Source organism: Vidua chalybeata, chromosome 5 (genome assembly GCF_026979565.1).
Source record: "Vidua chalybeata isolate OUT-0048 chromosome 5, bVidCha1 merged haplotype, whole genome shotgun sequence".
NCBI classification, from domain to species: domain Eukaryota; kingdom Metazoa; phylum Chordata; class Aves; order Passeriformes; family Viduidae; genus Vidua; species Vidua chalybeata.
In genome coordinates, this window is record NC_071534.1 from 20,628,821 (window position 1) to 20,650,088 (window position 21,268).

The 21,268-nt window shown below is 39.0% G+C and overlaps 1 protein-coding gene across 3 annotated transcripts in view; it reads right to left on the reverse strand.

Moving 5' to 3' along the window:
* Window positions 1-2,113: 2,113 nt before the first annotated feature.
* The window catches only part of NCF4 (neutrophil cytosolic factor 4), a 51,553-nt gene continuing 32,398 nt past the window's right edge, over window positions 2,114-21,268 (reverse strand). The window contains exons 4-14 of one of the 3 annotated variants that reach the window (XM_053943827.1): window positions 20,750-20,830; window positions 12,819-12,905; window positions 10,769-10,853; window positions 9,465-9,618; window positions 9,072-9,142; window positions 7,564-7,691; window positions 6,576-6,633; window positions 4,905-5,003; window positions 4,033-4,163; window positions 3,877-3,942; window positions 2,114-3,096 (exon numbers count right to left, since the gene is read on the reverse strand). In XM_053943827.1, the coding sequence (XP_053799802.1) occupies window positions 2,868-3,096; window positions 3,877-3,942; window positions 4,033-4,163; window positions 4,905-5,003; window positions 6,576-6,633; window positions 7,564-7,691; window positions 9,072-9,142; window positions 9,465-9,618; window positions 10,769-10,853; window positions 12,819-12,850 (1,053 nt within the window). In that variant the 5' untranslated portion in view covers window positions 12,851-12,905; window positions 20,750-20,830 and the 3' untranslated portion in view covers window positions 2,114-2,867. Of the gene's footprint in view, window positions 3,097-3,876; window positions 3,943-4,032; window positions 4,164-4,904; window positions 5,004-6,575; window positions 6,634-7,563; window positions 7,692-9,071; window positions 9,143-9,464; window positions 9,619-10,768; window positions 10,854-12,818; window positions 12,906-20,749; window positions 20,831-21,268 lie in introns of those variants that run through there. The other 2 variants (XM_053943826.1, XM_053943828.1) reach the window with 2 other exon arrangements.

Genomic DNA, 21,268 nt, shown 5'->3' on the forward strand with positions numbered 1-21,268 from the left:
TCATTCACTTTGAGGATTTCCTTCAACATACTACTTTTCTCAGTGCCCCCCTAACAAGTTGCAAATTGTAGACATACTACCAAAGAAATTAATTTTTTTTTCTGGTGATTGTAGAAAGTGAAAGTAGATTGAACAGTTCCAGGACCATGGACCACACTGTTCAATATTGGAATTTAGGTCTTTTTGGCCATCTCCCATCATTCTCTCAAAATCATAATACACACACCTACTTAAATACATTACAGCTATGAGACTTTTTCTACTTTAGTGGAGCATGGAAAAAACCTATTTCAATTCCTACTGACTTTTAGATTCCCAAAAGCCACTTCCTTGGACTGAAAAGAGCTGGCTGAGCCCTTGAATAATCATTGCAGCTAAGGAATCCCTTCAGTAACTCACAAGTCCTTGTATGAGAGCAGACTCTGCCATTATGCTTCCCCCAGAAAGGAAGCCATTCCCTTACCTGAATCCAGGGGTGTCTGTGAGGCAGATGATTCAACCTGATGGGTGATTCTCCCTGCCCAGCACCACCCCCCAGCACCAGAATCCTCTGATGCAGATATCAACAAACCCACACTTGCCTAGAACTGGAGACAGAAGTATAAGCCAACCACAGGATTTTCTTGGCAAGTAAGTCTTCAAAATAACTACTACATCTTTTGTGAACCTCAAATGCCACTTTCAGAGAAGCTGACACCACCCTTTCAAGGAAAGTCTGTGCAATTGGACAAAATAGGAAGTCTGTACTTCCTATTTTAGCCCCCAAAGCACGTACTAAGATGGGACTGTTAGGTTAACTGGGAAGGGAGGGAAAGGAAGTTTGTCATTGCCAATCTGTGTGTTAGCAATTACCAGATCATGAGACTTATGTATTTTAAGAAAGATACAGGACTGGCTGCAGCAGACATAAGAAAGATGAAGAAAGAATTTTCTATTTTTCACTCCAGTGCTGTTTCTTGCTTTGCTCGAGACTAGACAATCTTCATGGCAGGGATCCCTCTGGATTTTTGTTTGTACATCTGTACTGAGGGAGAGTGAAGTACCTTTCTCTCTTCATTTTTAGTAATATTTCTAATTTTTCCCATTTCAACAACAATTAATAATAAATTATAAGTACTTTAGTACATAGAGGAAACAAAACTGATGAGAGTGGTTGATCTGAAGTTATCCTACATCCAAGGCAGCCTGATCTTTTAATACAACTATAAAACTTAGCCCAGCAGCTTTCAAAAATAAACCTTAGGAAAGTTAGGCAGCCATACGGGAGAGACATGCTTGGGTTTGTGTTCTCAGGGATAAACTATGGGGGCTCATATGAGTCCCCAGATACAGAATATAACTGGCAGAGTCTGTCTGTCCTGCACTGCTACTCCTCCTCTCAATCCCCATGGTACTGACCAAAACCACAGTCAGCACAGTTATTCTCTCATCAGAACTGCATCAATAAACAAACAAAAAGAAAAAAAACTAAAAAACTATCATGTGAATAAGGGAAACATGCAAAGCAAGACCGAGAATATGGAAAATATCTGTGGTAATTGTGTATGAGAAGGTGGCCACATAAAACCTGCAGACAGTTAGGGGAATATGTAACTTGGCTGGATGGGAAGAATTTATTTTGCATTGCAGTTTAAAGGCAGAGGGGAATCATCCTGCCCTGATTTTCAAAGGCCAATGTGTTTATGTTCTTCCAGCACCCTTATAAAAGAGGACAGTTGTTTCCTAATAGACATTTTCCCTCCCTTTCCCTTCTCATTGACAATGCTCCTCTGTTTTGAAAGAGGCATGCTGCGATGCTGGTTACATCACAGGACCTAGCTGTCAGTGAAAATCTGTGAGTGCCACTTGCTCTGTTGAACTTCAGGAACAAGTAACAAAGAATCCTGCACACCAGTTTTGCAGTCCATACATACTGTTAGGTTTCAAACTTACAATGCATTTTCTTATGTATCACCACATATGATACCAGTGACACAATCATTGCTGTTTCTACATCTCCTTTCTAAACTGCATTGCTACAATGCCTCTGAAGCAGGAAGTTACATTTTGTAATATTTAAGTAGAATAATGTCAAGAAGCCCCCCCCCCAAAAAAAACACTTTTAAATAAAAAATGATGAACTAATATTAAACTTTATTTGTTGAAGAATCTGATCCAGCAATTTCTTGTTAGTTCTACTTTTAAATGCAGTTTCAGAAAGCAGAAGATAGAGAAGAAACTGCTTTTTTAGTAGATATCCTACACATTTTCCCAGGACATGAAAATAAGTAGATTGTACAATTATATAAAGGTCTATAAGGAACACCACAGGTGTACTAGGTTTGATTCACAGAATTCAATATACTGGTAGGTGGAAAAGAAGAAATCTAAGATGGGCTGCAATTTCTTCACTGAACTCCAAAAAAGTTTTGTTGATGCTCCTAGGACAAACTCTGAATGCCCAGTCAGACTCCAACATGAGAGAAATAATTATACAGTGGCCCACAAACCTTCAGATCAGCAAAGGAAGAGAAATTTATGGGAGTCTAGAGAAAAAACAAAAGCTTATGAAGACATTTTGGACAAAAAACTAGCCTTGGGAGTGAGAACAGAAACTAGAGCACGTCTAGGGGCTCAGGAGACCTCTATTGCAGGCTAGCACTGACTTGCTTTGTAAATATGGCCTGTGATTTTATTTCTCTATTCCTCACTTTCTCTGGTCTCTATGTAGATGTCTGTACTGCAGATGTGTGCTAAAAAGCTGAAGAAGTTAACTAAGTACAGATTTTACACTGAATATAATATATCACTAAAAATTACTCATTTCAAGGACACTCCAAAGACACGTTGAAGGAAACTGCCTGCAGAGAGGGATATCTATATAGCACTTACATTGCCCCTACTGTTTGAGTAGCACCTGTTCCTGGACTAGTGTTGTAGACACCTAAGTCATCTTTGTGAGTGATGTGCAACTTCCAAGGGAAAAAGTGCTTCTCAGAGGGACTTCTTCTGCTTTGAGACACCATGAGTTCAACATCCTGATCGGAGAGCAAGCGGATCAGATCACCATCATGGTCCCGGTAATTCAAAACAATGTCATCTTGGTTAAACTCCTGCCTGGGAGAAAAGAAATGGATTGATCCCCAGAAATCAAGGAATGCCTGGGAGATGCTACATGATGAAAAATATACTGACAATCTAATTAATTTTGATAAAAGTCACACAAAGCCTTGGGTGTCTTGGCATTCTTGATACAGCTAGTACTAGAAATCATATAGCCACATTCATGCTGTGTTGTGTTTGAGCTAAGAAATCTATCAGAAGCAAGAACATTTCCAGTAACACCACATAAATGGCACAGTTAATCTGTGTGTTTGATAGAATTGCCATGCAAAAGAGCTGACTGTGGTTACCACCCACTTTTGCCTACTTATTTTTGCTCTTTCTGAGGAGTGTAAGAATATTAGGTGTTCTATTACCAATATTTTCTAATATTTAATGTTCTAAATTGTTGATGTTCAACACCAGATTAATCTAGTTTAACACTAGTTGAACAAGTGTTAGAAGGCCATGTCCTACATCCTGAAGAAATGTACTAGACACAAGATACTTTTATGGGGGTATGGCTCTTATCATAATACAAGAAATGGAAATTTCTACCCATCACAATTGAGTCAGAAGTGTGTGTCATTCCTTACACAGTGACAATCCCAAGAAGGACTAGTATCTGCACAGATGGCCCTGGGCCAAGTCAAAGTGTAACTTCTTCAAGACACTTGAAAAGTTTTTCACTCACAAAACATGGAGCTGACCAAGTAGAATGTGGAAAATCTCAAAACAGAATTAACTTGACAAATGTTTAAATATCAAATATACAACCAAGTGCTTGCATTGTACCTCATCAATTCCATTAGATCTTTGAATGATGGAATGCTGCTCAGATCCTCTTCCACTGAGATATCCCTGTATTTAGAACACATCTAATCATTACATATCATGACAAGAGAATTGTTGGTGTTTCTTCAGCAAACTTGAAGACTATTTTATTCCTACCTGATGGTGCTTACGGTCTCATCATAGTAATAACAGCGAACTTTATTAACTGTGTCTTCCTGCTGTGGTAAATCTTTTATGATCTTCACAAAAGCACATGGGAAAATCCCAGTGGCACCATCAGCAGTTCCCTGGAATGATAGGAAATGTTCGAATCAAGAAAACCATGCCATTTTGGCCACATGAAATAGGTTCTGGAATTCAATTAAATGACATAGAAACAACAATAAGAATTTTTCCACTATAATCAAGAAAAGAAATTCTATGGAAGTGACCTGATGGCATCCCTAAAAAAAGGTTATACAATTACATAGTCAAATACCAGGCAGGGGAGTGCAACAGTGTGTAAAAAATGCAAGTCAGATGGTTAGCAAGGAAGGCTGTGGTGTTTGAGGAAGCAGAGATACCGTATCAGCAAACACACAGTATGTTCCCCTCATCCTTTTTTCAGAACACTGCTGCATTACCCAAGTTCTCTCTAATCAGGCTGACATGTGTTGTGGTATGAAGCATGAAGCATGCATCAACTCACCCTGAGGCAAGAAACCAATTAATCGCTGAAATGGAGTTTCCATCTCCTTTCTGTGGCCTTTCTGTGTTCTAATCACTTCCAAAGAATTTAAAAACATGCCAGCAGAAGCAAATGCAAATGAAAACAGAACTCTGGAGGGCAGAAAATTTGTAAGCTAAAAACCATCAAGGAACCAAACAATTACTAATTTGGATTCAAGGATTTAGTCTTGACAGTAAGACCTGATTATGATACAGTTTCTCCTTGAAAGGAAGAGGCAGGTCACAAGGATCAGGAGAGCCCTTTCTAGTCATATATTTCAAGGTATGCTAATAATTCAATACTGCTATTGCAGTCTTACCTCCAACCAGTCTTTGTTTACTTTGCTGAGTAGATAGATCAAATCTCCCTTCTTGAATCTGAGTTCCAGTTTATTGGTTCCAGGAAAATCAAACAGTGCCTGTGGAAAGTAATAACCTCCAAATTAATAATTCACAGAATTATGAAAGCAAATCTTTCTATTGTGTTCTTGAGGAGAAAGCATAAAGCAGCAAGACCGTGTGTATTTTGTCATCATATATGTATTTCTGGGATAAGGTCACATATATTTGACTGTAGTCTGCAGTTCTCACAATTTCTTCTACTCAGCACAAGCAAAACTGCTTTGAAGAAGCAGTGAAAGCACTAGGATAAACATGGCCCTGAAAGAGCTACATACAAGGATTCTTAAAGTAGCAGAACACTGAGCACCAGAGAAATCAACATACATAAGCTGAAAGCACTTAAGAGCAAGTAAGACAACAGAGCTGAAGCCAACTGACAGCCTGAAATCCTGAGAATTGAAAAATATATTATTTCTTGTTGCAGCTTTACGGCTTTTAGATTTGCTGCAAAATATCACAAAAAGCCTTAAAAAATTGCAGAAATGTTGTGTCTTAATTTAAGGGTAACTAACTGTTGCTTTTACATTTAGCTTTCAGGTCCGGATGCTGAACTGGGAGATGTGGGAAAGCTTGGGAAATTGACGTGTTGTTTAAATGGAACTTAGATTTTCCCCCTCTTCAGGGAAAAAAAAAAAAAGAGGTAAATACATGCTTATCACCCTAACAAAAGGTTGGATAGTTAAAGTGGCTGAGTTATCAAAAATGCACATCTCCTCCATTGTCCTTAGAGAACATGGTCACCATTCAAATGGTCTAAGAGGAGCAAAAATGAAAAGGTGTTCTTTATTCTGTGTTGCAAAGGTTCTTTTGGTCTTGTTAATGGCAAGAGTCCTCTTAATTAAAAAAAAGCAAACAAAGCAATGCTACTGTTGTGCTAGTGGTTCAGATGTCTACTTAACAGCCCTTTCAAAAGCCTTTTTTCACCTATTGAAAAGTTCTGGTAGGTATATTCAATACTAATAAATTAATAGATAAAGCCCAAGAGATATGACTGTTCCAAGACCTGTCATTCTCTGTGTAAAGAACAAAAGCAACAAATCTCAAAGCAGATGCATGGGGATTTTAATCTTATATGGCAAAGTCACATGTTTCAGGAAGCAAGACCCTGCTCAGACAAATACTTGTAACAAAGCAGTCTCATGTGCTTAATATTGAGAAAACATACCACAAAAGACAAGAGTATGGGCATTTTTGTTACAGAAAATACTAAGATAGTATTTTCACCTGCAAAGCTTTTAAACATATGCTGAAGTCAATGAAGCTGAAGCTTATACCTGTTTTAGATTTAACTTATGGGTAGCACTATGCAAATGTGAAACATTTGGCAGTAAGCTGCACATATCTCGGTTTTGAATCTCCTGTCATTCTGATTTCACCATGGACCTTCTTATTACTCAAGTGATGAGGAACAAAACACCTCTTTCCATCCTTTGTTTCATTCCCTGTTGTTAAAATCAATTGTTTTTCTCTGTTTATTTCACTGTCTTCCCCCAAGCTCTAATTGAAAATGGCAACCTGATTTGGATAAGTTAGCAAAGTAAAATAGAGTTTAATCTCCTGTCCTATGACAGGTTGTACAGAGTACTCACCTCAGCCCGTGGAGCTGCGGTGCGGTCAAAAACAGGCAATTGATCTGAAATGCTCTTACTGCAAAGAAATGAGACAACAGGGAGGTAAACGTCCTTCCAAGTCATTAAAAATGCTACAAAATCAGTAGTGCAGTGTCTGTTTTTACTATTTAAGGGGCATGTAAGCCATAGATCACTGGAGAAACTGCATGAGAATCTGTGTGCAGCAGTCAAATAAATAAATATGGATGCAACAACACTGCCCTAGTTCTCTCGGTTTCAGTGCAGAGCAGCGGCAATCTGATGGTGTCTGCTGCTGAGAACAGATGGAATTTTCAATACAGTCTGGACCTCTCTTCCACAGCACTACTTAGTCCCCCTACTCTGCCTTCTGGGCATCATTGTTTCTAGCATTTATGGCATTTAGTTCAAACTTTGCCATCATACACACATGTAGTTTTTGCACTGTTTGAGATAGGTGAAAAGGAAGCAAGTCCATCTGTGGAATGCTGAAAGGAAAATGAATTTATCTGAAGGGTAATGAAGTATGACGTCTACTTAGTTCTCCAAAGGGGTGTCAATGTTGCTATGTAGGACAGGTCCCTGTTTAGACAAAGGATGGGAACAAATTCAGTAATCAGTTTCATTCAGTGTCTGAACCAGATCTCACTGAATTCAGTGCCAAAACTCACACTGACTTCAGTAGTGCAAGCCTATTTCCTTAAGCTTGGCCTGTATATTCTGCACATTGTAGAGATTACCATTAAAGAAAAATGGGCAGATAGAGCTGGATAGTATTTTTAAAAAGCAAGGTATGCTCTCATTTTGGAATTTTCCTTTAATGCAAGTACCACATCCACTTTAAAAATCTGAGATTACTGAAAACAAGAAATACTCTTCATGGATTCACTTGGCAAACACAATGGTGATCCTCATCTCTCTCTCCCCCCAAAACTGGACAGCATCTCTTACATTAAGCAATGCTGAAAAAAACATGTCAATCACTTACATTCGGCGTGTCCGTGGGCGAAGCCGTCTCAGTCTGTGAGGCACCTGCTCACCATCAAAGGTTGAGTGGTAGAAGAACAGCCGAACATCCTCATCCATCAACACCCAAGCAGGGAGGCAGAGTAGGTTCTGTGCCAAGAGCAAGCAGGAAGCAGAGTGTAACAGTGGGAGAGAGCAATTCTCTATTTATTTACATGTAACAAATACACCTCTCTGACCTACAGGATCATGAAGGATATTAATTACTGCCAGAAATCTCCCTCCTCTCCTTTCTCACTCAGCAGGACACAGCTGAACAGCTGACAGTCTCTCCTCAACTCCTGGAGCTGGCCAATGCTTCACTTTTTGTACCTGATTTACTGCAGGAGTAAATTCCTTTTTGTTTTTCTTTTCAGAACATGAATGACTATGGAAAGAAGGCAATCTTAAGTAGTGGAAGTCTTGGCCAGTGCTTCAGACTTTTACTGATTTGAAGTTCAGGTCTTCAGTTAACATGCAGACAAAGAATATCTCTCCTTGATGTATAGTGCATCTTCACTGTAATTCAGGTACTCTCAGAAGCCCACCTGTCCTGATTCTGGCTGTAAGGGAGTCAGTTTTCTTCTTAGTAGCTGGCACAGTGCTGTGTGTTGGATTTAGCATGAGAATAATGTTGATAACACACAGATGTTTTACTTGCTTCTAACTAGTGGCTTACTTAGGCCAAGGGCCTTTCTGTTTCCTAAGTCCTGCCAGTGAGGAGCTGCACAAGAAGCCAGGAGGGAGCACGGCCAGGGCAGCTGGTCCAAACTAGCCAAAGGGATATTCCATGCCACAGGACATCATGCCCAGTATGTAACTGGAGGGAGCTGCCAGGAGCCACAGATCACTGCTCAGTGGTCTGGCTGGGCATTGATCAGCAGGTGGTGAGCAATTGTATTGTGCATCATTTGTTTGTTTTCTTCTTTAGTTTTATTTCTTTGTCTTTTTGGTTACCTCCCTTCTAATTACAATTATTTATTTGTATTATATTTTATTTTATTTCAATTATTAAACTGTTCTTATCTCAACCAATGGGTTTTACAGTTTCCAATTATCCTCTCCATTCCACTGGGGAGGAGGGAGTGAGCAAGAGGCTGTGTGACACTTAGATGATGGTGGGGTTAAAGCACAACCCACACACCATTCTCCTAATCCCTTGGATGCACACACCAACTCTATATTCATGCAACGCCTGGAGATTCACCATTTCCTCATACATCTTGGGGGGTTTTGGTAAGGATGTCTATCTGTATATGAAGACAGAGAGTGAGCCTTTGTGAACTGCATGCTCCAGCAGATCCTACAGTCTGAACAATCTGGGGAAGAGGACTCCAGGTTGTACCACAGTGTGGGCACTGTGTCTTCAGGAAAGCAGAACAGACAGAAGCAGATACTTAGAACTCTAACAGTACTGTCTGTCTTAGCTGATTTCAATGGCTAAGTATCTGCAATGACCAGTGCATTCTTTACTTTAAAATTAAGTTTTACCTTAATGTAGACATTTAGGATAGGAATCCTATTCTCAGCAATTTCCTTTTTGGCCCCAACAAAAACTTTTCCTGGAAAATATAAAACCTGTGACAGTTATTGAAGGGAAAAAAAAAAAAAAAAAAAAAAAAAGGCTGCCAGAGAAACGAAGCAATCAGGAGTCAGGAGGAAGTAGAAGCTCCAAAACATTTACATATTTTCTAAAGGACTTTAGGTTTCTAAATTAACTTTACCACAAGTGAAGGAACTGTCAATGGAAAATAACTCCTCCGGCATCCATAGTCAGGAATTAGCTCCTTGTCACAACTACTTCTCTCATTGCATTCCTCTTATAGGACAGCCTGGAGCTGAGAAAGCTGTTAATTCTGCAAAGGTTTGGTACTGACAGCTTACCTGGCAGTACAGGGAGTGTGCAGGTAAATGGGCTGTTATTGCTCTCTGGCCCATATCTCTCCTCTAGTTTGGTGTGCAGAGCATAGAATTCACGATAGCGCCGGAAAATCAGGTATCTGCCACCACCTTTAAGCTTTACTTCAATGACAAACATCTGAAACAGAAAAGAGGGATTCAGGCTGATGTTCATATTTATAAATACTCAAAAATGTGAGTGAGGTATAAAATAGGAACATAAGATCAGTGCTCCATTAGTGGAAATAGTCTCTTAGGAGCAGAGAGGAAAGCAAGCCTTCAGCTAAATATCTGCAAATTCAGGCACTAGGATATAAAAAGGTAGCACCAGTGTAGTATTTGTGTGTGTCCAGCTTGCATGTGAAGCATGTCCCTGTGGCTGCTTTATATTATATACTGTTAAAAGGAAACATGAAATTACTAGATTCAACTTTATGCTTGCACACTTTGTCTCAGCAAGCAAAATACATTAGGGAGACAAATACAAATATTTTACAATAAGATGCTTTGGACATCTAAATCTAGAGACAGACAGACATCTAAATGAATTGATTTTCAGAATTGAAGGCAGTCATACTTCTTTTTTGACTTTAATGTACACAATAGTAGAAATTATTGTCTGGCCTCCTTCAACCACTATATTATTTCTGTTTTGACAGAATTGCTTTGCTCTAAAGGAACCCAAAATTTCCACGCACTGACCTCTGAGTCACATTGGAGTCAGATCCTTCAGAAAATATAAAGACAGAGCAACCAAACATCACTCTATTCCAGAGAAAAACCTGAATACTGCAGTGGGAAGGCTTTTATGAGCAATGTCTCCAGCAGAAGTCAGACCGAGATGGTCATATTCAAACCTTCAGAAAATCTTAGTGCCTTTCCCTACTATTCCCTTCCTGTGTGCTCTTTCGTCTCCTAAAATGCTATCTCCTATGAAAATAGGAGCATCCTAACTTGCCAGTACCACAGAATAATAAGCAAGACTCTGCCTTTCTACCCTCTGAATTACTTTCCCACTATCTCCACCAATGGTAGAGCACTCCAACAGGAAACAAATCAGATATTATGATGTTAGAGGATATCTCCTACATTTCATTCGGAAAATAAATTTTTAGACCGAATCTGGGATAACAATACTCCATTCCAGAAAAATAAAGCACAGAGAAGTCTTCCATATGGAGCTACTCATGCCAAAAAGCAATTACACCAGATTAACTGCATTTTGCTTTCCACAACCAAACCAGTCACAGGTGAAGGTATATAGAGGCAGGATAAATCTCCCTTCTTACATAGTAATTAGTAAAGCCTTTCTTCTCTTCAATATCTGCAATATTAGCTGAAACAGGTACATCATCTGGAAGCTGGTCAAAATCACTGTGAAGCAAGAACAGAAGATTTAGGTTACTCATATTGGTAATAGCCTTTGAGGTATCCTATGCCACACAGAGCAAAGATAGGCAGTATCACATTTTCTAGTATCAAAACCAAGACGTTAGAAACTCAGGGTGTCATTCTCTTCCTCTGGAGGTCTGATCTTGAGACGTCAAGTTTCAGTAAGTTCAGCACAAGTCAGTGACCATTGAGATGATTCATTATGGCTGAAAAATACCCTTCTCATTCCTAGCTTGCTCGAGGAATAGGACTACAAAACAAACACTTGAATTGCTACGCTTTTCCTGAGAAATGTGATCAGCTGTGGTTGCATTCTTAATCCTTCCTTAATCTAGGAGATTTACAAACAGAATTCTGCATCAGTAGATCCTATTCTAAGGAGATCATTATACATCATTATACATTATGCTGCTATTATTACTGCATTACTGTAGGGAATAGGAAACAGTTCTGAGAAAACAGCTTGTTATGCAAGGTGCTGTAGAAACTGACAGCACAAAGCTAAATCCTAAAAACTTTATACTCTGTGCAAGATGTGTAAAATGTACCACATACATATAAGAAAAGAAACTACAGGATAAGCACAAACAGAAAAAGAACAAAGGTAGTATTGTTCTATATCAAAACTAGTGGTGCCTACACTAGCTGGCAAAATGTTGTCAAGTTTTCTTGTAAACATTACAATAAACAAACTCTTAAAGAGGCTTGGAAAAATAAGGCTAGGCTATCAAATATTTGGAGAGAGATCTCCCAGTCACAGCATGTAAGATTCATCACAGAATCACAGAATATTTGGAGTTGGAAGGGACCCACAAAGATCATCAAGTACAACTCTTAATGAATGGCCCACACAGGGATTGAACCTATGACCTTGGCATTTATCTCCCAGTCACAGCAAATAACCTGAAGCAAGCACAAAAATACTTGTTTGAAAATGTCAAAAATGTGTGAAGGAACACATTGTAGCAGGCAAGGTTAGAATAAGCTTTGCAGATCCTAGAAAGAATTGGATTTGAAGTGAGAAGGAAGGATCTCTGCAGGAACACCTAATGAGCAGCCATATGACCACAGTCATGTTACTGGTCTATACTGCCCACACTACAAAAGAGATTGGATTGGCAGATGCTTTTTCCTCTATGACCTTCTCCTTGGTGCAACAGCTTTGACAACCAGCAGACAAATTCACCTTTGCCTCAGTCTTATAACTCAGTGTTGTCAGAGGGGTATTTATACTAGCACCTGAGTAAAAAGAATCTAGAATGAGGAAAAAAGAATAACAAATGAGATAAAGAGAGACTTTTAAAAGGATCATCTAAAAAATGCAAAGCTGACAAAATGTTAAATATTCTGATAATACCAAAAAAAAAAACCCCAAAAAAAACCTAAAAAAAAACTACAACCAAAAACCCACAACACCAAAACTGGTAGTTGTCTCAGTTTATTCTGGTAGGAAAAATGTCCCAAGCAAGCAGGGGCTTCCACAAGGCGTAACCCATTTGAAATGCTGAAGTAATGATGCAACATCTTGCAATAGTTTGCTGTACAAGGAAAATGCCATGAATCAGCACCACCCACAATACTGTAAGCACTACCCCTTACTGTGAAGAGGGATGTGGTTATGGAGACCAAGAGGTATAATTAGTCATATCACAAACACTCATACCATAAACTCCAGTAAAAGGGAAACTTGTTTTGCAGCTATAAAGAGGACAATGACCCACTACGTCCTAGGTCATGAATATTCCCTACAAAAAGGAGAAAGTCCACTCCAGCCTAAGGAATGGTCTGCTCGACCCTAAGCAGCCTAATAGTGTAGGAGTTACACACTGTTCTGATAACAAGAAGCCTTTTAGAAACACCAAAGATGCTTACATCCAAATTAACCAAACAGATCACAGGAGTTACATGAGGCTTGTGGGAAGGCAGGAGCAGGGAGAGACGTGTTACCTCTTTTCTCGCAGCTGTCGGGGAAGAGACATTGTTCTTCTTGAATCCAGATGACTAAGATCTATTCCTCTACTTCTTGGGCAGTTCCTGGTTTAATAGGATGAACACAAAGTCAAATTCTCTCTTCATTAAACAAGACTCCTTTGCAAGGCCTCAGAGATCTTTTTTTCATGTTTCAGTGTCAGACGATTTCTGCTGTACCTCCACACCCCCACGAGTTTGAGGAAGTACCAGGGGAAAACAGTAATAAAGAGAGACTGTTCTGTGATGTCTGTCATGTCTCAAAACTGACACAATTGAGAAACTGAAAGCCCAAGAAAAAGCAGAAACTATGAGCCACATATTCCATTGTCCACCCTCCACTGAAATATTTGCCTTTGTTGAAAGCCAGTATAAGTGCGCTCAGCAAAGTCTGTTTTGCCTCAGCTAAAATGTCCCCATATATACCTTTGCATAAATATTTGTAAACTAGGATGAATACTTCTGATCCCTTCTTGAATCTCTGTGATTCACAAGGATCCTCCTTTTCACAGACGAAGAGCCAGGAGGTGGAGCTAAAGAATAAATTTTAAAATGGGAGCAGACCGTATCATCAGAAAAATCAGCCTTGTCAAACACCAGGGCATCGGGCACAGGAGATGAGATTTGAAGGATGGATCAATGAAAGTAAGACAGGAGTCCTTTAAAGGCCAGAGGTCTTTTTGGCTTCATGTGCTCAAAACAACCCACATTTGCCACATACAAAGACAAGGTAATGGCTTACCCTGGCTTTTGCTCTAACTGTAGTGACAAAGCATTTATATAACATCAGTTGACAATCTTTCAAGAAGAAAATAAAAGGAAGGAAGTGATGAGGAAACCATGATTTCTTAACAATATGGCTAAGCTGTAACACAGTTTATCTGCCTTAGTCAAAAGCAGTTATGTACATCCTTGCCTCTCCATTTCAGGCTTTGACTCTCTTCCATTTTTGTGTTCAACATATATTTGCCTCCTTCTCCTCCTTCCGCTGCCAAGAACAAAAATTCCTAGCTGAATGGAGCAAAAATCAACCAGCATCCTTCAAAATAAAACTCTATTTACAACTGTAATCATCAGCCTTGAGAGTAACTGCATTGCATTGCATTTTAATGAAGTAAACCCTTCACCCAGCTCCTTTCCATGGATAACTCTAGGTACCATAATAGAATTTGAGAGGGGATATAGTGTCTCTTGAGCAGAAGGGACCAGGAGAACAAAATTCTGAACAGCATTTTCTAAGTGATCTGCTACACTGCTACTCTGCTACATATCATAGCTTTGACAAGAAAATCATAGCAAAGGTATCCTAATTTTTTCGAATATCCTGAAAGATAATCTAGATATAATGCAGGTACATCTTTTAATAGACACAATGCAAAAATACGTGTTCATTGTTTATCTAGGGAATAGGCTTCTTCAAAAGAAGTCGACAGAAACTCTCAGACAAATTGTCTATGCAACTGCTTTGCTGTAAGATGAGTAAAGCAAACTGAAAGCAGCTCAATTCCACTACTCTCGACTAGAGATTACAGCCAGTAATAATACTAACCTGACAGAATAATGCTAAACCTACTAAGAATGTTTATGATTCTGCAGTATTTTCTTGTTCTGAGCTCAACCAGAAAAAAGGCTTGCTTTTCTGACAAAAGGCAGATTTCTACCTCAGATGAGTGGATAGCTGATTTGTTAGAGGGATTACCAAGGCTGTGAAACTAAGATTGGAAACACTGCTTTGCCATGTTCTTCTGTGCCAATTCAGTGCCTCAGCTACCACGTTTTCTTTCCATTTCTACTATTGTGCTACTATAGTAGAAACAACAATTTCTATTATTTGGGCTGAGAAAATAGGCTGTCTCTAATCAAATACACATCCTTTCTCTGTTCAAATAATTAATTCATGAATGAAATAAATATCCATTACAAAACTGATATCCTAAGAGTACGTATGTCAAGAGATATGCCTGCAGTAGGAAAATACCCAATTTCATCAGCTAACATGGCCAGCTCTCAGTTTTGAGAAAACCCATCCACACACTATGGCTGGCATGGTCATTGTGGTGCTATGCACCGACCCAAATACATGTGCAAGAGAAAGCAGGAATTCATCCAAGTGCAAGGAATACAAAACAAAATTTGGTTCATTAAAGGAGACTACTAAGAGAATCCTCAGATGACTGAATCATGACCATATGCTGCCACCACTATATGCCTCTTCACAGTTCACAATCTACTCTATTATTTTGGACATGCCTGTGAGCTGTGAAACTGTGGCCTTCTGTCCAATGCACCTGTTAGAAAACACATGTACAAGGATACACAGCACCCTGGAAATCTGACAGGATCAGCTAGACCCAAACAACCAAAGGAATTTTAATGAAAAATAGGAATGTAGTCCCAAATCACTAGAGAGACATGAACCACTAATAAAAGGTAAACCAAAAAATGCAGCAGAAATACTCAGCTGAATCAAGTTTGGGTGACAGCATTACATACCATGTCTACTAGGGCAGCAGGAACTGTACCATTTAGCATGTCTCTATGGAATAATGGCTTCTCTCTGATGCACCTGATCTTGCAAAAATGCTGTGCAGTTGTGCTCAATCACCAGCCATAGAATAAGTCTTTTAAGTGATTAGAGAAATTGAACAAGAATAATATTGTTAAAAGATGTCTGATCTCATCACAGATTAATCTGCAAAGGAAATAACATTTAGCCATAACTACAAGGAATCTGAACATCAAATAGAAACACATATGGCAGAGTTGGCTTGCAAGATACTTTCATTCAACCTATTGTTTTCAAAGGATATGTGGAATATTTGTTTCTGTAGTATACACATCATTAGCAGTTGGATGCCTTGACTCCTGTGGTTGCTTGAGACTGAGCTACAACTGTAATAACACTGATTTGGGAAGTGTTTGGGGATCTTTTCCATTTTCCTTTAATAATACTTGTACAGACTGCCAGCTTTACAGAATGCTTTAATAGACCTTTAAAATACTTATTTTCAAATACAGCCATGTACAAACAAGCAATTATTTTTACTACAGCACATGAATAATTTATTACAGTTCTGTAAAATTGCTGGACAAAAGTTACATTAGATAAGCCATTAATGTCTGTCCTGCAATCTTTGGAGCTCTTTTGCAGGTAGTGCTACAAAATCCTTAGGAGGCAGTTGGCACAATGGTAGGTAATAAGACTGTTTCTTTCCTATATGCTTTCAGGACAGTTGGGGGAAAAAAAAGCATTAAAAAAAAAAGTTGAAGTTGTCCTATCTTTCTGAACTTGAAACTCTGAAAAAAACCCCAAAGATGGCATAAGTTGAGACTTAAGATAATTGGTTTTGTATTCTTCATTTGATAATGGCTCAATTCATAGTGTCTGAATGCATGGATATTCTCCCTGTCATGCATTTTGTTGGGATTAAAAAAGCCACAGGAGTATGGATTGATAGAATTTATAAATGTTCTTTGAATTAAATTTGGACACTATTTCCATGATTGCTTTTTTAGGGTGAAAAGTAGCTAGTAGGAATTTGCAGAAAAAGACAGTTTTCATGCCCTGCTGATATAAACAGAACTAAATAATCCATCTTGGACTGAAGAAATTTAAAGGTCAGCATCTACCACTGTTCCTGACAGTGAATTTAATGGTGTCATTTCCAGAATAAATTATTACTCAACATGGAAGAGGTTTACAGAACCAAATCTAAAAGAAAGAGCAGCATGTTTTAAAATTACATTCTTCTCAGAATATCAAACTAAATCATATACCTGAATCCTGGCTTTTTCACTCTACTGCTTGACCAAAATAAGGATCTCAGGGAAAAAAAAAAAAAAAAAAACAACAAACAAACCAAAAAGTGAGATTTTTCTTTTGAAATTATCAGCTATTTTGGAAACACACAACCAACAGTGCCAGTCTGAGGTTTTATAGTTCATGATACAATAGGCAGATCTCACCAGCTTTTCTTATGCAGAGCAATATAACAAGCAGTATTATGATCTTCCTCTCAGTGGAAAACAATTCTTCTTTTAAAATAAACCTCCTTCCTTTCTAAAATATACAGGATTTCTTCCTGATAGAGTAGAATCACTAAGATTGGAAGAGTTAGAAGAAACTTCTTCATGAGCAATGGGCATTTTGTTCTTGCAGAGCTAAGGTGAATATCTGGTGCCCAGGACTAGATTAAGTGAGAAAAAGGGAAGCTCAGAAAAAGCAAGAGAACATTTCTTCATCCAGATCACATATCACTTCCTGGATAAAAGAGGTAAATAAGGAAGAAATAGGGCAGAGCTTGTCACTGCTATTGTGCATGACAGATGTGGGCTGGAGGTAGAGCCCTGCGCTCCAGTCAACTTCTCTAATGTCAAAATCTGGTAACTGGCCATTGCAGACAAAGAAGCAGGAAAGTTCCATTCAAGCACTCCTGAGAGAGCTATGCCTACAACCATCCCTCCAGAACTTTAAAACTTAGTTTTAGTGCACAGCAGCAGTGCACCTTTGTGGCAGGATGGTTTTTGTAAGTCTCCTAATCATCTTGAGAATCAAAAATCTTGTGTGAGTGATTGGTACTCAAGGCAAAGAAAATTATGTTTCATCTATTTCACAAGTTCAAAAGACCTGTTAAAATTACTCAAAAAAATTTCACGGAACTTCCCCAAATGGCAAAACAGGGTTGGGATTTGCTAAAATTTGTGCAGTGATGAATTCAAATCAGCCTACACTGTTCCTAACAGTTTAATTTCCCCATCCATTTGAAGAAATCCTGTGACCAAATTCCTTTTACCTTATTTAGAAACTTTAGGTAAGTGCCTGTAGTTAAGTGAAGTTTTCTGAAAAGTGAAGAGAGACAGGCACCACTGGCCAGTAACTAAGACCTCAAGTGGGCCAATTCTCCCTATGAAGGTTTTATCTGTCTCCTAGGAATATACATGAATTATGAAATGGCTATATTCCCAGTTTTGTCACCTCAGGTTTCTAAAGGTAATGTAATAAATCTGTCCCTTACTGTGGACCTAGTTATTACTGGTAAAAAGGTACCTTCTCATTCGGGACTCAGCTATATTTGGATATGCACTTTTACACTGGTATAATTGTCTTTACCCTAGGGGAGTTGTACTACTTAAGATACACTGATATAGTCAAAGAAGCACAATTTTCTGGTGCAGAAATACCCAGTCTGCTCCTTATAGAGTGTTTATGGCTCATTTCCTAATGGTTCACAAATTGGGACAATATTCCTTAATAAAATCAGGGGGTAAAGGGGCTAGAGATTAGGATAGGCAGACAAGTGGCAAATAGAGAGGCAATAAATAGCAAAGTCCAGGGATTTTCAAAGTTCTGTTCTGTCTATTCCTCACAACGTGCACTTACAGCCTGCCTCACCTGCTGCCTCACCTACTGGCCATTTATTACCTCAGCCTTCATTCCTTGAAAGATAAACTTGTGGAATGAATGCACCAATTAACATTTCAATAAGCAATTCAATCCCAAATCGGTGGCTGAACTGTCCATTTCAAGTGTGGAAGGCTGGAGTTTATGTCTCCCATATCTCAATAGGCAGAAGGCTGCCTTGTTATGTGAAACTGGGTCTGAACAAGAGACCTCTTCATTAACTGCCATAGCAAGTTCAGCTACTGCCTTGCTGTGTGTAATTCTTTCTGCCTTAGCTTTGCCATCTGTAAAATAGGGCTGACTAAGACTTTGCTCATGAGGGGAGAGGTGAGAAGGAAAAATGCTCAGTAGAGGTATAATTCTTGGAGAAAATCAGGAAAAAAGTGACAGACTACAACCATTATCCTTTGCAACCCACCTGCACTCAAAATCACCTGCAGTGCAAACAGAAAACAATATAAAAAGGTTGCTCTTTTAAAATGTGCCAGTAATCCTCTGATACCAGGCCTTAGAACAGATTCCCAAACCCTCAGAAAAGACTGTAGTGGCTAAACTATCATATATGTTAAACAGCAGTATCCAACAGGCCTGTCCTACTACAGAATGAACAAGGAAAGGAAATGAAAAACTTTCTGCCCAGAGTGCTATTTAATCTTGGAATGCATCATCGTGCTTGTGGGCTGCTTCAATAATCTGAGCCAAACAAAGATACTGGAGAACTTTGAAGTTGTGATTTCAAGAAATGAGTATATGGTAATGGTAACAACTTAGGAAATTCCCTGTCTTCACATACTCTTGCTTTTTTCCTGCCTCACAGGATGGCACATGTGAGGCTGTGCTGCAAAATACATCAGCTAACTAAGCCAGCTGTAAAAACACTTTTTTAAGCCACAGATCAATTTCTCAGCCCAGCTCACAGCACAGACATCAACATGATGAGGAGAATGAATGGGGAGGAATACACTAAACAAGTACTGCCTGATAACTTTGTCTTAGAAAAACATTCTGCTCTGACAATACAGTGAGTGCATGTGTGTACATGTACGGCTCCAAATAATTCATTTTGTCCCCTGACAATCCATCTCCACACACAGATACTAATGCAGCCTCTTTCACCCATATGCTTCAGGGCAATCTAACAGTGGTGTGGCAAGAATGTTACCATTTCTCTGATGTATGGAAGAAGCCAAAACACACCCCAAACCATGATCTTTGCTCTAAAAGTTTTTCTGAATGAGGCTGCAGCTACTGAGGTAGTATCTACAGAACACAGTTCTTGAGTACCTGCTCCTCTCTCTGCCTTTGCCCTGTTTGCCATCACTTTATTCATTTGCCACCACTTTATTCATTTTTCCAGATTTCACTACAAACAACTTGTACAAGCTGTTGCACAATGTGAATGCAGTGCCATAACAGTGGGTTTCTCATCAGGAATCATAACGCAGGTAGGTGGAAAAGAGGGCAGAAAACCGTATGGCAACGGCAGTTTTTCATGATTGGAAAGTGAAAAGGCAAAAAGAAAACTTCAAAATAAAGGAAAAGGAGGAAGTGAAGGGGGGTGGAGTAAAAATCAAACATGCCTGTGACTAAGACATACAATAAAATCTATTTGCTACCCAAATAATTTGTAGTCCAAACAAGGTGGTTATGACACTCTCAGATATGTCTGCTGAAAAACAGTAAAAGGTAGAGGGGGATTGATGTCCTGTTCCAGTTCTTTCTGTTCCACATCTCGCCTCTTGAGTTCTGCTGAATGTGACATTTTTCCCTGGCACCTAATACACAGAACTCTGCTGCTAATTTTGTGCACAGAGTTCTCATGCTGTGTAATTTGAGGCCAGAGACTCCTCCAACAGCCTGCCAGACGGAGTGCACACCCTTCAGCACTGCTTCTGCTGCAGAGAAAGGGGGGATGGGACAAGGAAATGAGCCAAACAAAAAACAAGAAACAAGCTTCCAAACTTGTCCAAGATGTTTAGCCAATTTTTGGCTCTTAGATTTACCAGGGATCTATCTCCAGCTCATCCTGTCCACTCTGTCAGAAGATTCATCCAGTGGATTTGCCAGCAATTGCAAATACTCAGTCAACTTAAGATGCACACTTTTCCTTTTTTTTTCCAGTATTCGTTTCTGTCTGACTGCTCTAAAACTAAAGCAGGCTGTTGGCCACAAAGGTCTTTTATTACTGTCCTGATGAGATAGTATAAAAACTGATTTCTGCAATATTATAGTCAAGGACTTGAAAGACAATCTGTTTTCTTTTTCTCCCCACCCTGGTTAATATATCTGCATCTCACAGAGATAGTCTGCACTGTAATACATTCTACTAAAATGAGAATGGTCAAGTAAACCTCAAAACATGGGCTGATTTGCGCAGTAGGGGATTGAACTGGATGAATTCCCATTAACTAACCAGAAAAAACAGACTCCCCTCTTTGCTTCCAGTGCCTTTTAGTGGAATCATCATTTTCCACAGTATTGAATTACATACATTTTCAATACTACTTACTTCTTCCTTGGTGCTGATATTGCCAGAAGGAGAACCCCCCACACCACTGTATTCTCTCCACTCCAATCTTCTTTCTCTTGACTGTATCAAAAACAGACAGTGAGGGAACTTCAGGATAAAAAGAAGAAAAAAAAAAAAACAAAAACAAAAGAACTTCCATAACAGAATTGCATCAGTAACTTCTACTGTAAAAACTTTATGTCTAAACAAAATAATCTGCAGTGCCTAAAGATTTCTTTGGATGGTACAACATCATCCTTACTAATGCTTCTTCTCTGATAATTATTTTGACCAGAAATATCAAGCCCAAACCTAGTCTGGAAAAAAAAAAAGGAAGTATCTCAGGCGCTGCTGTACAGTGAGTGCTGTGATAATCCACAGACCCATCTGAGACTAATTTAAATCTTTCTTTAGAATTTGAGAAGAGCTGGGACATCTCCTTCTGCTGTTCACCTGCAAGAGAGCATCATGATCTTTGACATCCAGAGAACTCTCTTTGAACTTTCTCTGCAGTTCATC